This window comes from Salvia miltiorrhiza, chromosome 3 (assembly GCF_028751815.1).
Source record: "Salvia miltiorrhiza cultivar Shanhuang (shh) chromosome 3, IMPLAD_Smil_shh, whole genome shotgun sequence".
Taxonomy (NCBI): Eukaryota; Viridiplantae; Streptophyta; class Magnoliopsida; order Lamiales; family Lamiaceae; genus Salvia; species Salvia miltiorrhiza.
In genome coordinates, this window is record NC_080389.1 from 19623300 (window position 1) to 19643457 (window position 20158).

The 20158-nt window shown below is 38.9% G+C and overlaps 2 protein-coding genes across 2 annotated transcripts; one reads left to right on the plus strand and one right to left on the minus strand.

Annotated features, from left to right (window-relative positions):
- Nucleotides 1-959: 959 nt before the first annotated feature.
- Nucleotides 960-4992, plus strand: LOC131018017 (glycosyl hydrolase 5 family protein-like). The gene is made up of 3 exons (XM_057946761.1): nucleotides 960-1652; nucleotides 3151-3742; nucleotides 4504-4992. Exons 1-3 carry the CDS (start codon nucleotides 1068-1070, stop codon nucleotides 4926-4928), a joined length of 1602 nt encoding a protein of 533 aa, XP_057802744.1. The 5' UTR covers nucleotides 960-1067; the 3' UTR covers nucleotides 4929-4992.
- Nucleotides 4993-17388: 12396 nt separating this feature from the next.
- Nucleotides 17389-19753, minus strand: LOC131018018 (UDP-glycosyltransferase 83A1-like). Its single transcript, XM_057946762.1, has 2 exons — nucleotides 19214-19753; nucleotides 17389-18306 (listed from the first exon to the last, which is right to left on the minus strand). The coding sequence occupies exons 1-2, from the start codon at nucleotides 19722-19724 to the stop codon at nucleotides 17399-17401; spliced, it is 1419 nt and encodes a 472-aa protein (XP_057802745.1). The 5' UTR covers nucleotides 19725-19753; the 3' UTR covers nucleotides 17389-17398.
- Between the last annotated feature and the right edge of the window lie 405 nt (nucleotides 19754-20158).

Genomic DNA, 20158 nt, shown 5'->3' on the forward strand with positions numbered 1-20158 from the left:
TGCATTATTTGACAATTAACCCTTGTTCTATAACATTTAATATGGAATAATTTCATCAGGCTGCAAACACAAAATAAAGGTGACATTCAAATGTCATTGCATCTTATGAAATGATCTTTTACCCAACCTATATAAAACGTTAGACTTACTATAAATTTACAGCTTGAGCATGCTGTTCTATTTTTAGAACTCAATTCAAATAATTGAATCTAATTTGCCTATTCTCGCACTGTACCATATCTCATAATTATTCTGGACCATCACCAAGTTAGAAAATCGGCAAATTTTTTCAGTAGTGTTCAATTCATGCACTATTACTTGCACCACATTATTTGTATTATATGACCTCATTCACTTAATAAAAGTGGCTAAGAAAATGGTTATTTGTGTGTAAAATTAATATTCAAACTTTCAATGTTTTCTGATTTTTCATGAGAACTTTTTTTAAAATCCAAATACATGAATTTAATGCATATTTAATTTTTTTCTCATGAAATTCATTTTTCCTAACCCCCACAATTGATACCGACGTGTTTCAGAGCTGCCAACATAGTTAAATCGACCAATGGTTAAAACAATATAACTCTGATTTCTTCTAAACATCATCGTTTTAAATGAAAAATGCAATTATTTCTATTTCATGAAAAACGACGTTGTTTTCTACCTTAGAATACAACGTTGTTTTGTCCTCAGCCCATACTGTTGACATGCGTACGCCATGTGGACATGTCAGGTCAATAATATGCTACATAGAAGTCATGTCAATTTTAATTTAATTTGAATTGCTCGCCGTAGAAAAAATCAGATGGGCACTAAGTTCATATTAGATTGAAAATACAAAAATTATTGAAAGTTAATGTATTTACGTGTAAATAACCTAATTAATAATAAAAAAAAAACCTGATTTCTTGTCAATAAAAATGGAAACTAGCACTCAAAATCCTTTGTCGTCACAGAATTTTACCACAAAACAAATTTAAGCAAATGTAATACATCCATATCAACAAACATTAACAAATGTCTATAAATAAGAATGAGATTACTTGAAAAAGGAAAAGTTATAAAAAATGGCAAGAGGAATTCGGAATGACGAAGCGATGTTGGCGTTTCTGCTTCTGCAAATCGTTACCTTTTGCAGCTCATGGCCGCTGTCGACGAACTCGCGATGGATAGTGGACGACGCGAGCGGGAAGCGCGTGAAGCTAGCGTGTGTGAATTGGCCTTCGCACTTGGAGCCAATGATCGCAGAGGGCCTGGAAAAGAAGCCAATCAACGTTATAGTGAAGAAGATAAGTGAAACGGGGTTCAACTGCGTGCGGTTCACGTGGTCGACGTATATGTTCACGAGGCCTGATTACGGGAATCTCACGGTTTCCAAATCGTTAGAGAGATTCAACCTATCTGCTGCGAAAGCAGGCATAGCCAAAAATAACCCTCGATTTTTGAACATGAGCGTCGTCCAGCTTCACAAGGCTGTGGTCGATGAGCTCGGGAAGAATAAGGTGATGGTGGTGCTCGACAACCACGTCAGCCGCCCGACTTGGTGCTGCAGCGGCGACGGCAACGGGTTCTTCGGCGACGCCGATTTTAGCCCGGAGGAATGGCTGCGAGGCCTAGCTGCGGTGGCCAAGGCATATAAGGCTCATCCTGCGGTCAGTACATTCATTTGCTGAGTTTTATACTTTGGTTGCGTTTTCTTTATTCAAATATTCTCTTCGTATCTGTTCTATTGATAATGACATACTTTTAATTTTGATTTATCTCATTAACATTGAGACATTCCAAAAATAACAATAATTAAGGCCCTAATTCTCCTTAATTTCCATGTGTATTTTACACAAAAACGTAACTTTACATCCTAATAAACAACTCTTGGTTAATTCTCGTGTCTAAAAAAAATGTGTCATTATCAATGAGACCAATATAGTATTTTTTTTATTGAATATGTGAAAAGAGTGAAATAAAAAGTCAAAATATAAGTTTTTCATTTCATATATACTATTATAGGGTATCAATGTGATAATATTTTTTCATATTTTTTTTTCCATCCTACACAAAAAAAAAAAAAAAAAATTGAAGACCACTAAAATATGATAACTTTTTTTCTATTTTTATATCATAATTTTTAATAATAAATTTAATTATAACAAAAGAGAACATATATATCATAATAATTACTTCATTCTTTCAATTAAAACTGACTTGTATTTCAGTTTGGCTGTCCCTATTATAAGTGGCTTGTTTCCTAAAAATAACACATCTAGCATATTAATTACATGTATATATATTAATTATTACTATGGCTTTAATTTGAATTTGTTAGATTGATGTATGACTTCAAATTATATTTATCTTTTAAAAATCTTAGTTAATTAATTTTGTAAAATTTAATTATTGCCCGTATCGAAATTTCCAACATAGTAGATTTCCAACATATATGAGGTGAATTGTGAAATCAAAGCAACAATGCCAAAAATGAAATTCCACCTCATTTTCCTCAAATGGGATCACGTCTCTCAATTTTTAACAAGTGTGCGTCACTCTTTTTTTTTTTTTTTTTTTAAAGTCTTAATATTCTTTTCTTCTTCAATTTTAATTTTTTAATATATTATGTTTTGGTATAATTTAAAGATAATAATTAGGATTTACTAATTATCCAATCATGGTTTATAATTTTTAATCTATTTCAAATTTTTAAATTAATAATCTAGAGTCAATTACTCTAAAGTTAGTATATATATATATATATATATATATATATATATATATATATATATATAATTTCAAATTTTAATGATAAATATTAATAAGAATTCATTATATAATACTATTATTTAATTTTTGTAATAAACATTTTAAAATAGTAAAACTAATAGTGTGATACTATAAATGGTGGGACATGGAATCTCTCATTCCTGTAATTTCATACTCAAATTTATGTCGTAAGAAATTTTGATACGGATTATATATTATACTATCATTTTGCAAAATTAAGATCATTTAAAAATAAATTGAACTTCGTCTCGAATAAATAAATAAATTGAACTTGAGGTAATAACCAACGTTAACCTTCATGTCTTAAACTATATATTTAACCCCAAATATATATGACATTATGATTAAAAAAAAAGAAAAAAAATTGCTGTGAAGGTCGTAGGTATGAGCATGAGGAATGAGTTACGAGGTAGCAGACAAAACGAGGCAGATTGGTACAAATACATGCAGCAAGGAGCTAACACAATTCACGCACAAAGCCCAGATTTCCTAGTCATCGTCTCTGGATTAAACTTCGACAACAACCTTGGATTTCTCAAGTCCAAACCGTTGGCAGTTAATGTGAGGAACAAATTGGTTTACGAAGCGCATTGGTATTCCTTTGGCATTCCTGCTGAAAAATGGGCTGCCCAAACCAACCAGTTATGTGCCACCGTCACCAAATGGGCACGAGACAATTATCTTTTCTTGATTGCAGGCAACAACTCTTTCCCTCTATTTCTGAGTGAATTTGGCATTAACCAAAGAGGCGACGATCTGGCCGACAACAGGTACATAAGTTGTCTCTTGGCTGCTGTAGCTGAGGCCGATCTCGACTGGGCTTTGTGGGCTTTACAAGGCAGCTACATACTTAGAGAGGGACACGTTAATCTTGAAGAGATTTATGGAGTTCTTGATATTAATTGGGATCATCCCAGAAATCCTGCATTTCTTGATAGATTGCAGGTTATTAGGCAGATCAATCAAGGTATGAAACATGCAATTACAATATGCAATTACAAATGTTATAGCTTTGCTAATGATGAAACAAGTGAAAATTAAAAATGCCCACTTTGTTAAGTTAGGGTGCGTTCTCTTTGGTTGTAAATTTATCATGAGAAAATGAAGGATAAACAAAATTTCACTCTTTAAATCCTTCCTTTTTTTTCCCACATTTTCTATTTGACTCTTACTCATTCCTCATTTACACTACAAATGAGGGATAATATCATCCCTCCAAAATAGTGTGATAATATTATCCCTCCTTTGTAGTGTAAATGAGGAATGAGTAATGGTCAAGTAGAAAATGTGGAAAAAGAAAGGAAGGATTTAAAGGGTGAAATTTTGTTTATCCTTCATTTTTCCATGATAAATTTACAACCAAAGATAACACACCCTTACATGTAGAAACTACCAACTTTAATAACAACATGGTAGAAGATTGAATGCGATAAAATTTGTGGGAACAGTAACACTAACACTGACAGTTTGAAACGTATTTTGTCGACAAACACTGACTAGCCGGTCGATCGAATAGTGGAAGGTCGACAAACTAATGAATTCGTCGGCCAAAAAAATATGTTTCAAGCGGTCAGTGTCAGAATGTCGCTGATTTTCACGCAAATTTTGTCACATCCAAGGGCTTTTTTATCCCTTGACTTCAAGTTTGGATATTTTCTACCTGTTTTTATATAAGTGAAAGTCGATCCATTTACACTTATAATAATTATAATGTTGAATCTCATTCAGATTTCAAGTCGAAGCACCCAACATACTATATACTGTTCCATCCTTTGAGTGGGCAATGTGTGCATGTTGTAAAGAATGGCATAGTTGTGGCAACCTGCAAAAATGCAAGCCGATGGGATCACCACCAAGATGGTGGCCCTATCAAGTTGGCGGGAAGTCCATGGTGCCTCGGGGTGGCCGGAGACGGGACGACACCCCGTGTCTCGAAGGATTGTTCGAGCAAGTGGAAGCTTGTATCAAGTACTGGTCTCCATTTGGCTGCCCAAGATGGGAGAGGGAAACACTTGTGCTTAGAGAAGAATGCTTCGGATTCTAAGCTTGTGACTAAGAAATGTCTTTGTGTTGGAGATAATCTTGCTGATTTACCTACTTGTGCTCAGAATCCAGAGGCACAATGGTTTAAGCTTATTCCAGCAAATATTTGATGCATGCAACGCATTATGTTAGAGAATTTAATTTGCATTGACTTGAATAATTAATAGTACGTGTTTGGACTATATTTTAACTTGAGAAAAAAGAAAAAGATTGCGTGGCACATGTTTTTTACTCCAATCTCTATTATAACCTGTCTGATATCATCCTAGCTAGCCTATTTCAGTACTGCTCCCGACACTACAACAATTCTTGGGTAGGCTTTTTATATTGGATGAAAATTCTGCCTTTATTTAGTTCATGAGAATCCGCAATATTATCTTGCATGCGTACGGGGTAATTAAATTCATATTTTTGTGCAACAGAAAGAAGAGTTGTTCTCCTAGGTAGTTCTTTCCTTATGACGCGTGCCCTAGAATCTGCAGATCCTCCGGGTATGACATGATATCGTGTGAGTCTTATTCGGCCCAACTCCTTGGAAGCCCAAACCCACACACCAAAGCCCATCCTGGCAGGCCCATATCCTAGCCTACTTAAGCCTCTTTGCCCTAATTGCTAAGTGAGGAAAAGTGTGCAGAGAAGAGGCAGCTTGAGTTTGAAATTGGGAGAAGCTCTTTCCTCTTAGTGAGATAAAGGAGAGGCGCAGTTGAGTGTGAGAGAGAAGACGACTATTGTCGCTGTTCTTGTGTGATCGAGCGAACCGTGTTCTCTATCTCTCCATTCACCTTCCTCACGTGGATCGAACAAGAAGCTTCGTGTCTTGCTTGTTCTCTCCCTGTTTCGTGTCTTCCCGACGCAGCTACTGTAAGGAGCCGCCGGAGAGGGTCAAGGGTGTCGTGGGTGCGTGGAGCTATCGGAGTTAGTTGTGGTGCACGTTGCTGTGCGCTTAGAGAAGGAAACGGGACTGAGCCGAAGCTTTGCCCCCTTGTTGCTCGTGTTTCTACAGCTGGAGCTGGAACGTCGCCGCGGCGCAGCTGCTCCCAAGGAAGTCACTGCTGCTGTCACGCTCCTGCTGTTGCTGCTGCTCTCTCCCTCCAAAGCTTGAAGAGCTCGTTGGCTTCGTGCTAACGAGTACGTGGACGACGACGTGCCATGATAATACCCAACAGTGGTATCAGAGCCACGGTTGGTACGTCGTCGCGTCCCTGACCTGCTGCATCGGAACGCAGCGATTCAAATCGCTTTTGGTAAGTCGCGGTTCTGATCTTAGGACCTTGCTCAGGTAAAGTGGCGAAACCTCCCCCGTTGTCTTATATTTAGAAAACTGCCGAGTGGTGCAGTTTAGGCTTGGGTTTACTGCTGTTTCCCAATGTGCGTTTTGATTTGAGAGTAATTTGACTTAAGCTGTGTGCTTTTATCTTATTAATCTGAAAATTGTTGTTTGCCTCGTGAATCTGCTCTGTTTTGCGTTTTTCCGCTGCATTTGTGATTCTGTGAAGGCATCTTAGTGTTTGGTCTCGGTGTTTAGCTTTGTTGTGTCTTGCTGTGATAGCTTGGTATGGCGTCTTTCTTTGGTATGGCTCCTTTTGATGGAAAATCCGATTTTAGTATCTGGAAGCAGAAGATGAAGTGCATTTTAATTCAGCAACATGTGTTTAAAGCTGTTGATCATTCTTATGCTGAAAATGAGACTGAAGAAAAGAAATCATATACTCCCTCCGTCCCAATAATCTTGTCCCACTTTCCTTTTTGGGTTGTCCCATTATTCATGTCCCATTTCCTTTTTGGGAAAAAATTAGGGGTCTCATTAAGGTTAATTAATTAGGGTATTAATTAATCATATTAATTTATTCCAGCTGTCCTCTTCAATTATCTCTCCTCGGCTCTCTCTCTTTCTCTCTCTATCTCAGCCGACCTCTCCATTCCTCTTCGAAAACCCTAGATTCGCCGGTCAAGATCCACCGGCGCCTCCTCCCCTTCCCTCTCTGTATGTGTGCGTTGCTCGTCGCCGCCTCTGCCTCTGCCTGCCTCTTGCCTCTCTTCTCACGCCGTCAGGTCGCCTCTTCTCCTCTATTCCGCCGCCGTCGCCGCCTCCCTCCTTCCCCCTCTGTAAATCAGTCGAGCACAAATTTGAGTATTAATTTGTTTTTTCCCAATTATAGAGAACCCACGCTCCGAAAAGCTGCTCAGAAGTTTCTCTCTCTAGATGTCAATGGCGAATCCAAACTCTGCTGCTTAACCGCCGTGGACACCTGACTTTTTTGTTCTGTATCTGCGCACTTCGAACTGCCGGTGAGCAAATGCTCAATTTCACGGATCTTTTTATTTCCTTTTGTTTTTCTCTCCGAGTGTGGATCTGATCTGAGTTTGAGATCTAGGTGGATTTTTGGAATGAATGTTATGAGTGATTTGTGTTTTTTTGTTGTAATGGCGTAATGCAGGTTTTGTTTGATCTGGAGGCTTTTGTTGTTTAATTCGCGTGGTGATTGATTGAGAATTGAATTTGTTTTGTTTTCGTTGAGTTCGGCATTGGTTGTTGCATTTTCTGTTCTTGATTACAGAAGATGATGAAGAATTTGCAGAATGAATTGTTGAAATTTGTTGAGGAGGATGAAGATTTTGTTGAAATTTGAAGAATTTTGTTGTATTTTCTGTTCTTGCATATTTTGTTGAAATTTGTTGTAAAGATTTGGTTGAAATTTGCAATTTTTTTGTTGTTTAATTTACAGAATTCAGTTTTGCTAATTTTACAAGAATGATTAGGCCATATTTACTTTTTCTTAAACATGTGGGGCCTTACACTTTACAACACTAATTCAACACTCCTTAGTCTCCGTGCCCAAAAGAAATGGGACATGATTATTGGGACGGAGGGAGTATGAATGAACTTGCATTGTCCTCTGTCATACTCAACTTATCTGACTGTGTGCTTAGAAAAGAAGGAGTATGTGATTCTGCTAAAGATTTGTGGTGTAAATTGGAAGAGCTTTACACTGAAAGTCGCTACCATCCAAATTGTTTTTACTCGAAAGATTTTTTCAGTTTGAACTTGATTTGTCTAAGGATGTAGACGAAAATTTGGATGTGTTTTCAAAACTTGTGCAAGATATTAAACTGACTGGCGATGAACACATTGATGATTATGCCCCTATTGTGCTGTTGCATGCTATTCCTGAGTCTTACAGTGATGTCAAGTCTGCTATTAAGTATGGTAGAGATAACGTGACTTATGATACTGTTGTGAATGCTTTGAAAAGCAAGGAACTTGATTTGAAGCATAATGTTGGGAGGGAATCCGAGATCAAGGTTATGCATGTGAGAGAGAGAAATCAATTTAGGCCTCAAAAGCATGCTAGTAACCAAGATAATGATGTCACTAAGAAGAAGAAGAAGAAAAAGTCTTATAAGACAAGGACTAAGAAGTGTTATAACTGTGGTAAACCAGGTCATTTTGCTAAAGACTGCCCTAGTTCTAGTTCTAGTTGTAGTTCTAGTTCAGATGGTGAGTCAGAGTCTGATGGTGATTTGCAAAATGAGCATGCTAATTTGGCTTCTTGTAGCGATAACATGGGTGATTTATTTTCGGTGGTTGGAGCATGTGATAACAACCTGTTGAAATCTATGCATTCTGATTGTCTGTATGAAAGTGAATGGTGTGTAGATTCTGGTTGCTCTTTTCATATGTCGCCGTTTAAGAATCTGTTTTCAAACTTTCAGACTGTTAGTAATGGCTGTGTGTCTATGGCTAATGGTGTAAAATGTCATGTTGTTGGCATTGGTGATGTGCGTCTTAAGTTTGAGTCTGGATATGTTTACACTTTGAAGCATGTTATGCCCCAAACTTAAGCCATTGTTCGTCCTCGAATAATGAGAAGAACACAATCAAAAACACGAATGGGTAAGAACTCTAGCTCATTGATGCCTCTGAAAAATAAAGAATAATAAAATTCTCAAATCCTCAATAATTAAACACAAAATTCACCAATAAACACAACCTATAGCAAAATCAACCTTGACATTCCAAACAATTGAATCTCACAAGGTATGTGTATCACTCAACTCTCAATTTGATGGAATATATAGGACGTGTATGCTCTCATCGAATTCAATGCAATGCAGATCTCTTACCATAGGCTTGCCAATCGTCTACAATCTCCATCGCTAAAAGTGTGCCAGGACTAAGATCAAAAAGGTCTTTTTCTTCGGGTTATAATGTAGGGACATTGGTTAAGGTAGGGAAATATAGGCTAAGTGACTCAAATAAATCAAGAACACCAACCTTATGACTTCACTAATCAAGCATGGAATAAATTCCATCTTCCACCCAACTATATCACCATAAACAACACAATTCAAGGGATTTAATCATCACAATAAAGAACTAAACACTCTTTTATGCTCTCAATTTATTTCCAACACACAAAGTCGATTTTCTAACAAATTTCTCAATGTACACTCGACTTCATTTTTTTTTCTCAACAACTTTTTTTTTTATTTCCACAACTTTTCTAGAGCTTATAAGAGTAAATAGTAACACAAATGCATCCCTTCTTTTTCACAACCCACTATGAATATTCACCACACAAAGATCCCCATATACTTCATCACCCCCTATCATCCGGCTAAAGAATAAAAGCTAAATAGGCTCAAAGGGGATAACAAAGGATAATTTTTCGTTAAGGACAGTGTTTGGGAAAAATTGTAGGTAACAAAAGATGGCCTAAAATCATCTCCTAATCCTGGGCACAACAGCAACCTCAACACAGAAACCATGACAAGTTCTAGAAGATCACCACATGCATGACAAAACTCACAACAAAGAAAAACTGTGTATGAAAAATAGTTATGGCTCAAAATCTCACAGGTTTATTCAACGTCCAAAAGTCAAGGTCAAAATCACTCTAGAATTATGCAAATTAGTTCCAATTATACTTAAATCATCAAAGAAAATCAAATTTCAATTTTTTTTCATAGAAATCATCATTGGCATCTCACCAGAAATCTAATGGAGCAATAATTATCTCAAAAACAAAACAAACACACACCACCAATCAAGCAGGATAAAACAATAAAGCTAACAAAAAGATAAAAGTGATACACATATCTACTCTCACCCCCCTCCCCCAAACTTATTACAGAACATAAGTTCGAAAATAAGTTTGGAGGGATGATGATATGTGTGTCACTACTCACAGAAACACATGCTCCACGGTGGTGATATGAACAAGGCGCGAGTTCCCGCATCTTCCAAGCTCAACACTGCACTAAAACCCCAAAACGAAGAAACAAAGAAACAAAAGAAAACAAAAAGAAACTAAACGAAAGGAAAACAAAACAAAGAAAAACAGTTGGGTTACCTCCCAACAAGTGCTTAATTTAACGTCTAGAGCTCGACGATACCTCAAAAACTCATGGAGGTCGGAAACAACACTCTAACCATTGGAAAGCTTTTCTACTCTTGGGTGCCTTCTCCACCAAAACACTTCTCTTGGCTCGAACATCCTCCACAAGCATTGCCCCCTTCTCATTCTTGTTCCGAAAAATTCGGAATTTCACTTTCTTCTTCTTGGGGGTATGGGTTTTCAAAGACCCCCCATCATGCTCCAAAAACAAACACATCTCAAAAGTCATAACTTCTTTTGGCTTTGGAGTTTTTTTCTTGGCTTCATACTTGGGCAGCTCATTCTTCTCAACCTCTTCATCCTCCAAATTTGCTAGAAAACTGTCAGCCAAATTAATCACTTCATTCTGGGGAACTTCCTTTGGTGGAGGTTTCTTGAAAATCACAGTTTCCCCATAGGCTCCCAATGTCATCGTCCCCCTTTGCATATCTAGCTTTGCTCCACATGTGGCAAGGAAAGGTCTCCCTAACAGCAAAGGCATCTTTGGATCCTCCGGAATATCCAACACTACAAAGTCGACTGGGAAGAAAAAATCACTCACCTTCACAAGCACATCTTCCGCAACTCCTAGAGGTTTAGAGCAAGACTTATCAATAAGCTGAATTGTCTTGTTGGTTGGCTTCAAATCCCCCAGCTGCAACTTCCTATAAACTTTGAGAGGCATGACATTTATGCTTGCTCCGGTGTCACACATCACTTTCTCAAACAATGACTTTCCAATCTTCACAGAAATATTGAAGCTGCCCGGATCTTCTCTCTTTGGAGGCAACTGATACTCCTTCACTGCGAGCACCTCCTCAAATTCATTGAATGCACTCTTCTTTTCCATCACAGCCTTCACAATTTGCACCTCATTTGGCTTGTTTCTCAAGATCTCCACGGAAGGAATATTCACAGCCAGCTTCTTAAATGTCTCCAAAAATTTGGAGCTTTGCTCATCTAATCTTGGCCTCGGAGCTTTGCTCATCTAATCTTGGCCTCGGGAATGGAAGAGGAGGAGAAACAGAAATACCTTCATCCTCAATTAAATTATCAACCACCCGGATGGAATGACATTGCTGATTTTGCTGAGGCTGTTGATGTTGGCTCTTCGGATTGAACTGAGTGTTGCTAGGAAATTGGCCTGGCTTGTGCTGTGCAGCTGCTTGGTTGGCCATCTGACCAACTTGAGTCTCCAAAATCTGCACTTGCTTGGACAGTGCTGAAAAATTATTCCCAATATTTCCCACCTGAGACTCCAAATTAGTCATCCTTGAATTAACAGTTGTCTTCATGCTAGACATCTCTGTTAACATCTGCTGCATCATATCTTCAAGTGATACTTTCTTCGGCTCATTTATAACTCCTCCGCTAGATACAGAAAATCTAGGTGGAGGCTGCAAAGCATTGTTCGGATTGCCGTAAGAAAGGTTAGGATGCGAGCGCGCTCCTGGCTGGAACTGCTGCTGACCCTGCTGAAATTGTTGACCTCTGCCATACATTCCTGGCTGTCCTCGCTGGAAATTCTCATAATTTCTGCCATTCACATTATTGACATTTTCCATTCCTGACGGGTCTATCACAGCTTGCTCATGACGTCCAACATTCAACTCACCAATTTTTGTAGTCAGCTCTGCCAGCTGTGTAGCCATCGCTGCCTGTTGAGTAACCATTGCTGCCATAGGATCAGAACTTGACGCAGCTGCAACCTTCTTCAATTGTACTCGCTTAGATGGCCATTGGTAGCTTGTAGAAGCCATGCTATCAATAATGCTCCATGCTTCAGAACTGCTTTTCTGCAATAGAGAGCCACCTGCAGCTGTATCCATGTGCATCCTTGTACGCTCCCCGCAGGCATTGTAGAACATTATCACGAGCGTGCCTTCATCAAATCCATGGCTTGGGCACTTTCTGAGCTTCTCCTGATACCGCTCCCAAGTCTCCGCTAGCTTTTCTCCATCGTACTGTTGAAACTGCACGATGTCCATCTTCAACTTCAACGTAAGGCCAGGCAGATGAAACTTGCGTAGGAATGCATGAGCCAAATTCTCCCACACGATATTCTCTCCCAGCTGCAGCGTATGATACCACGACTTCGCCTTATCCCGCAGTGAGAAGGGAAAAAGATGAAGACGGATAATGTCATCAGGGACACCATTCATCTTCACCGTGCTACACAGCTCCAGGAAATGCGCCAGGTGCGCATTAGGGTCTTCGATCGCCTGTCCACCATATTGGCTCTGTTGGACCATCGTGATCAAACCCGTTTTCAGCTCAAAGTTGTTGACGTTCACTCGTGGGGGCTCCTGGTACACATACTGTGGAATGAACGCTTCATTGATGGCTGGTTGTTTCTGAGCCTCTCTCATCTCCTGTGCATCAAGCAGCTTCTTCAACTGCTCTTGCAGAGCTCGAATTTGGATTTGCTCAGGAGTAGCCATCGTATCTGTCTCAAATAAAAACAAAAATAAAAAAACAAAAAACTGCAACTAAAGAATAAAACCTATAGTACTGTAGAATCCTATCGAAAATATTAAAGCAACTTCTTAACAGTCCCCGGCAACGGCGCCAAAAAGTTGACCACTATTTTTATAGCAACAATAACTGCAACTAAACAGTGCAATTGTAGTACGCAAATAGCAAGCAGAGTATCGTATCCACAGAGACTGTAAAACAAAATTGCTATAACTATTTCCTAAACAGACTCTAACAGTAAACAGGTAAAACAAATTTGAAGGTGAATTACGAACTAAGATTAACTAAATAAAAACTAAAGAGCATGTAAACTATGATAATTAACTCAAATATAAGGAAAGCTCTGACCCTAGGGATGTATTTTCACTAATCAACTACATGTATTCAACCTATTGATTCAATTACCAATTTTAATCCAACCCTAATGAAAGATCACTATATTATTCACAAGCGTCTCTAACGACCACCTATGAATGTAGATTAATTAATCCCTTTTCGCATTCAAGACTCCAAGGAATAAATTAACTCCAAATAGCACATAAAGAATAGCTTCCTATAGCTTCACCTATCGCATTCAAGACTCAAGGCTAACACTATATCATGCATTCCTGAATCGGCTGAACAATTATCGCATTCAAGACTCAAACTGAACAGCTAAACATGTAAATCATTGATCAGATAATTCACAAGAAATTAAGCACCAGGAATCATGAATCACAAGTTGGAGGGCAAATTGATATCAATAAATCAAAAACACATAATCAATCAGCTATATACAAACCCTAGGTTCAGAATAAAAGAACTAGCCAGACATAATAAAATCAAACATAAACATAATTAAATTGAACGCAATTGTAAAAACAAATTGTATAAAAACCGAATTAAAACGATTGTAGCGGCTTGAATCTTCAATCTTGATCCAAGCCTTGAAAACTGGAAAGCTAAAATATTCTAAAGCTATAAAACTGAAATATGAATGTTGGGAACTGAAAAACTAAAGCTGGGAACCCTAGATAGGTCAAAAGAGGACCTATTTATAGTCTTAGGGTGAAAAACCAAGTTCTAAACCGAAAAGAACTTGAAAAATCGTAAAAACGCGGAAAAAACGAAAACACGCCTAAAAACGGCGACCCGTTCGGCGGTCGCCGAACCGGTCGCCGAATTTGGCCTGAAAACAGCTGAAATTCGGCGATCGCCGAATTTTCTCCTCAAAGCCAATTTCGATCCAGGGATTTAGGTGACCTACTCGGCGATCTCCGAGTTGGTCGCCGATTTTGCTCATAAAATCGCCCAAATTCGGCGTTCGCCGTTTAGGTCGCCGAATTTTGACTACTGCGCGCGACGTTGTTGTTTCGGCCATAACTCTCTCGTCCGAACTCCTATTTATGATCCGTTTGTACTCAGGAACTCGTATCGAGACGATCTACAACTTCTGTTTCAGAACATTGTTCCAAATTCGAACTCAATAAATCTGAAAATTCCTTCAAAGTTCGAGTAAGAATCATATTTCACAAGATAAAGCAAATTAAGCACAAAACAATCATCCAACACTCAATTTCCTATAAAATTAACATCATATGAACATTAAAAACCATGGAAACATGAGTGTTATCAGAACATGTGATAACAACCTGTTGAAATCTATGCATTCTGATTGTCTGTATGAAAGTGAATGGTGTGTAGATTCTGGTTGCTCTTTTCATATGTCGCCATTTAAGAATCTGTTTTCAAACTTTCAGACTGTTAGTAATGGCTGTGTGTCTATGGCTAATGGTGTAAAATGTCATGTTGTTGGCATTGGTGATGTGCGTCTTAAGTTTGAGTCTGGATATGTTTACACTTTGAAGCATGTTAGGTATGTGTCTGATTTGTGTTTTAACCTCTTGTCCTGTTCTGCCTTAGAAAGTGATGGGTTAGAAGGTAGGTGGGAAAATGGTCTAATGAAGATTATGATAGGATCCTTGATTGTTTTCACAGCTGAAAAATGTGATAACATGTATGTCTGCCTTGCTGATCCTGTTACTGTTGTGTCTAACTGTGTGGATGACACCCAAGTTGAAAAAGACTTGGATTGGCGTGTATTTTAGTCTGTCTTATGATACTGCTCACTTTGAGGTGGAGTTGTTCACCCCTCTTAGTTTATGTGATCTGAACATTTGTGTTTCTGTGTGTTTGAGCATTGTGTTGCTCGTTTTGTTTGCTTGTGATGTCTTTGTGACTTTACAGGTTTGATCTTTGTGATTGTCCAACTGTGTGTTGAGTCTGTCCTTCGTGATCTGCATGGTCTTTTAGGATTGTTAGATCTTAGTGATCTATGTGTTCTTTGTGTGTTCTACTGGTTGCTTTATCTTGTGTGATTTGCAGGTGTTTGAACACGGTTAGTTTACACGGTGATCTGTGTGATCGGAGCTTACTTTGTGTTTGCTCACTTTTTTCCCTTGTATTGTCTGTGTGATTTTACACAGGGATCTCGGCAATGATGAATCCCATTGTCCTTCTCGTTTGTGCACCACGATTGGGCCAAAGGTGGAGATTGTGAGTCTTATTTGGCCCAACTCCTTGGAAGCCCAAACCCACACACCAAAGCCCATCCTGGCAGGCCCATATCCTAGCCTACTTAAGCCTCTTTGCCCTAATTGCTAAGTGAGGAAAAGTGTGCAGAGAAGAGGCAGCTTGAGTTTGAAATTGGGAGAAGCTCTTTTCTCTTAGTGAGATAAAGGAGAGGCGCAGTTGAGTGTGAGAGAGAAGACGACTGTTGTCGCTGTTCTTGTGTGATCGACCGAACCGTGTTCTCTATCTCTCCATTCACCTTCCTCACGTGGATCGAACAAGAAGCTTCGTGTCTTGCTTGTTCCCCCCTATTTCGTATCTTCCCGACGCAGCTACTATGAGGAGCCGCCGGAGAGGGTCAAGGGTGTCGTGGGTGCGTGGATCTATCGGAGTTAGTTGTGATGCACGTTGCTGTGCGCTTAGAGAAGAAAACGGGACTGAGCCGAAGCTTTGCCCCCTTGCTGCTCGTGTTTCTACAGCTGGAGCTGGAACGTCGCCGCGGCGCAGCTGCTCCCAGGGAAGTCACTGCTGCTGTCACGCTCCTGTTGTTGCTGCTGCTCTCTCCCTCCAAAGCTTGAAGAGCTCGTTGGCTTCGTGCTAACGAGTATGTGGACGACGACGTGCCGTGATAATACCCAACATATCGCTCTGGGAAGATGTACCTTGCCTTAATTTGCCTGTGTGCCCCAACTGTGCCCATATGCAAACTTCTCTCTTGGCCTCATTTCCCTTTATTCCCTCGTCCTCTGGTTACGTCCCTGTCATTTAGGCATTCCACCCGAACACAACCCAATTCCGCGCAATACTCAATATGTGTAAAGCGTGGTCTTTGCCTATGTATGAAGTCGGGTACTTGCCTCTTTCGCGGAATGAAGCCTGTTCCAAACCATACCCTCCACACTCGTGTGTCCAACACATGCCCTCACAGGCACAAACACACACACAAACATACATAAAAACTCGATCTAGACCTAAAAATGGACTAAAAAACAACACAAAAACGGGCTCGTCAAAGGACCCCTAAAAAATGAAGTTTCAAGAAATTGTAGCAAATTTGAGATAGTTATACACCTGTAACATTAATTATAAAGTGCAATACACTAGAAAACAATGATCAAATAATTATAAAAGTAATTTAGATCTTCTAAAGAAGGCAAGTAGAATCGTAGCAGGTGCAAAAAGAGAGAATTGAGAGAAGAGCCTCTCGAGTCGAGAGAGAGATGAGATAGCCATTTCTGTTCTGATTTCTAAACTCTGAAGCGAGAGAGATAGAGTCATTTCTGTAATTGTGTGATACCGTTGAATATACCATTTTTTTTTTCAGTTTTGTTGCTGCTCTGTTCGCTAGTTTAGGTAGAAATAAGATATTTTTTTTAATAGGGTATGATAATTTTATTGGGCTTATATTTTGGGGCCCTGGGTCATTGCCCCACTTCCACAATATAAGGGTCGGCCCTACTCACAGGCACAGACGGAGGCGCGCAAAAGCGCACCGACCACCAACTCTCTCTTGGGCGAAACAATGATGATGAGCCGTCGTTGTTGTTCTTTCTCGACTCAGTGACAGGACACGCACACACATGGCACAGGCCAATCGCTATCGTCCGGATCTCAAGCGGCGGCGGTGCCTCCATCACTCACCCCATCTCTCATAGACCGAACAAGGGCCGAGCCCTCGTCCCCCAACTCCCCACTTAGACGCCACCCTCATCGATCTCCGGCAACTGTGTGTAACGCCCCGATCTTCCCAAGGAAAAAAGAAATAGGAAAATAATGGAAAATTTTTGACTGAGCTTAATGAACTTAGCAATTTACACTTTAAATAGGTTATTCATATCTGAAGAGATAAAATGAAAGACATTGAGTGATGCTAATCGAATGACACCATTCAAACTCTCAAGATAGCATAAGTTTAGTAAGAGCTTGAGCTTTAGATACAACTTTTGTATCTAGCTAACTAACTACTTCAAAATATAACTAACTCGATAGTCATAACAGAATTCTCAAAACAAAAAATACATAAAATATAAATAATCTAATAGTACATGTCGAAAGTATCCATTAAGTAATAATCACAAAGAAAATTCATAGAACAAACAACATTACACAAAATATATATTAAATTGAAACCACGAAAAATATTAAATCTTTCATGGGCAACGCCTAAAAATATTATATTATGCACTTTCTTTAAGATGATCGATAAATGTCATCAAATTCTTATAAGATGAACCCCCTTCAGCAACACTCTTGGCACACGTTTCCTTGAGTTTCAATGCATTTTCTTTAAACCTACTCTCAGATAAAACCATGTCGATCTTCTTCTTGATTTCATATCTCGATCTAATCCCATTTTCATCACAATCGATTCTCAACCCAATCTCCCACTTATCACAAATATAGCTCTCATTATGTACTTGATCCGAAAAATATGGCCAACAAAGATACGACACCCCTTTGCTAACGCCTTCGAGAGTCGAGTTCCATCCACAGTGAGACACAAAACACGCAACAGCAGGATGAGAGAGAACATCATCCTGCGGCGCCCACTCAACAATCTTCCCAAACCCGGCCACCCTCTCCAGAAACCCGTCTGGGAACTCGGCATGCGGCCCGTTCGCAATGTCCCGCTTGACAACCCACAGAAAAGGCCGGCCCGAAAGCTCGAGCCCGAGGGCCAGTTCATCCAGCTGTTGTTGTTCATAGGAAACTGCAAAGCTGCCGAAAGAAACGTACACCACTGAGCCAGAGGGTTTGGTGTCCAGCCAGATCAAGCAGGATGTATCTTGAGCGTAAAAGTTGCCGGAATTGGAACGAGATTTCTCCGGCGTCTTCGCCGCCTCGACTAAATGCAGCGGCCCGACAGGGAGGATATTTGGGTGTAAGTCGCAAGCTGCGGGTTCGAGTTCATAGCAAGTATTGGAAAGCAAGCAGTTTGCTTTATCAGCAGCTTTGTATGATTGGACACAGTGGAAGATAATCTTTTGATGTTTGAGGTCGCCGGGAAAGCTCCATGGAAACTCATTGTTTCTCCAGCCTGCTATTTCGTCGGAGAGCCTGATCATGTCACTTCTCTCCGGTGATCCTGTAATTAATTGCAGTAAAACTCATAAAATATGGGAGAGTCAAGTCCAAATTCAAATACTAATGAAATACAAGCAAATTTATATTTAAAATTATATATGAACTTTGTCCATAATATTTGTTTCCATTCATAAACTTTAATTATACGGGCGAACATGAACTTACAGTTTGTTGTAATTTTATCCTAAAATGAAAATTTGGCAAAATTAAAATTTTAAAAATATTGTGGCAATATGATAAAAACCTTCTATTTGTCTTAGTTTGAAACTTAGGGATATTCCAATTTCTTGATAATTTTTTCAATTACTTGAGCTAATTTTGTTGATTATAAGCATAGAATTACAAAAATACTAATAATGATTAATGAAGATAAAAATATTCATAATTTATCTTATCAATTATCAAAAATTTGTTGGGAATTAGACATAACTAATTCCACCCAGGATCTAGTGTAACGCAATAGTTAAGATATCGATCGATATGAGAACCATAAAAAAGATAACATTGATATTTTAAACGTGATTCAGCTAAACTGTCTACGTCCACGGACCCACACCAATATATTAGAGAATCTCGAAGGGATGAGTACATAAAAAATACCACAATGTATTTTGTAGCTGCTTGCGTAGAGGCTATCTCTCAACTCATTTTTACCACTCATGTATAACTTTAACACTGAAATTTTTTCTCACAATATTTTTTCTCTCTCTATAACAAAAGGAAATGCTTCTGTTTTTGGTGTATTTCATGGCTGCTACGAGGCCCCAATTTATAGGCAAATGTTAAACGCAATAATTGAAAACAATGCAGGAGCTATACAATAGCCCATTTGACTAACAAAATTAACGTCACTAAATATAAGTTTTTCTTTCGAAAGAAAAATAGTAAAAAAAAGAGAAAGATTGTACCGTTTGTGTCAAGATATCCTTGTTGAATGAGGTTTGGAATGTGAAGCAGTATGGCGAAGGACGCAAAGGAAGGGGTTGAAAAGCCCACAAATTCAGCTCCCATTTTTTGTGCTATCTCCGAAACCCACCCAAACGAAAGATCAGCGATCACACAGCTGATTTTCTGGTCTGGATTGTCACCGTTAATCCTCTCAATCAATTCTGGCAATGTTTGCGGCATCGTCTTCGGAAGAGTTTCAAACAGGGTAAAGGGGTTGTTCGGATCGTGCTCGGGCGATAGCCCGTCGGGGACTGCCGTCATCACTATGTTGGCGTCGGAATCATTATCATCTTCTTCTTCAGCAGCAGATGCAGAAAATATTTTGTGATGTATAGATTGGGCGTTAACAAAGGTGACCTTAATGCCGTGTTTGGCTATTTGGCGGCAGAGGCTCATCAGCGGCTTCACGTGGCCTTGGGCAGGGAGTGGAACCGCCAATACATGAGGTTTGTTGCCGGAAACTGCAGCCATAGATTAAGCTTTGATGAATGCTTCCAATGTGTAAGAGTAAGAGTGTAGCTAATTAAGAAGTTCGGTAATGACACGTGAAATAAATAAAGGTTTAATTTTCTATTGTGAATGTGATCTCAATAAAGAAAACAAGTAAAAGATGGAAACATATTAATTTATTTTTTTGAGGAAGATGGAAACATGTTGTAAATGAGATTACGCATGTTGCACGCATAACTTCTTACTTAACACAATTTAATTATTCTAGGTAATAATATATTTGAAAACAAATGAAAAGGTTATAATAATACTACTATTAAAGTATTAATGGTTGATAATTAACTTCAAAATATTTGCAAGTACGTGTAAGAAAATAGATAAAAGTTAAATCAAATTTATATATACTAGCGTGTAACCCGTCGAATTTCGACGGGTATCATTTAGTGTTATAATTT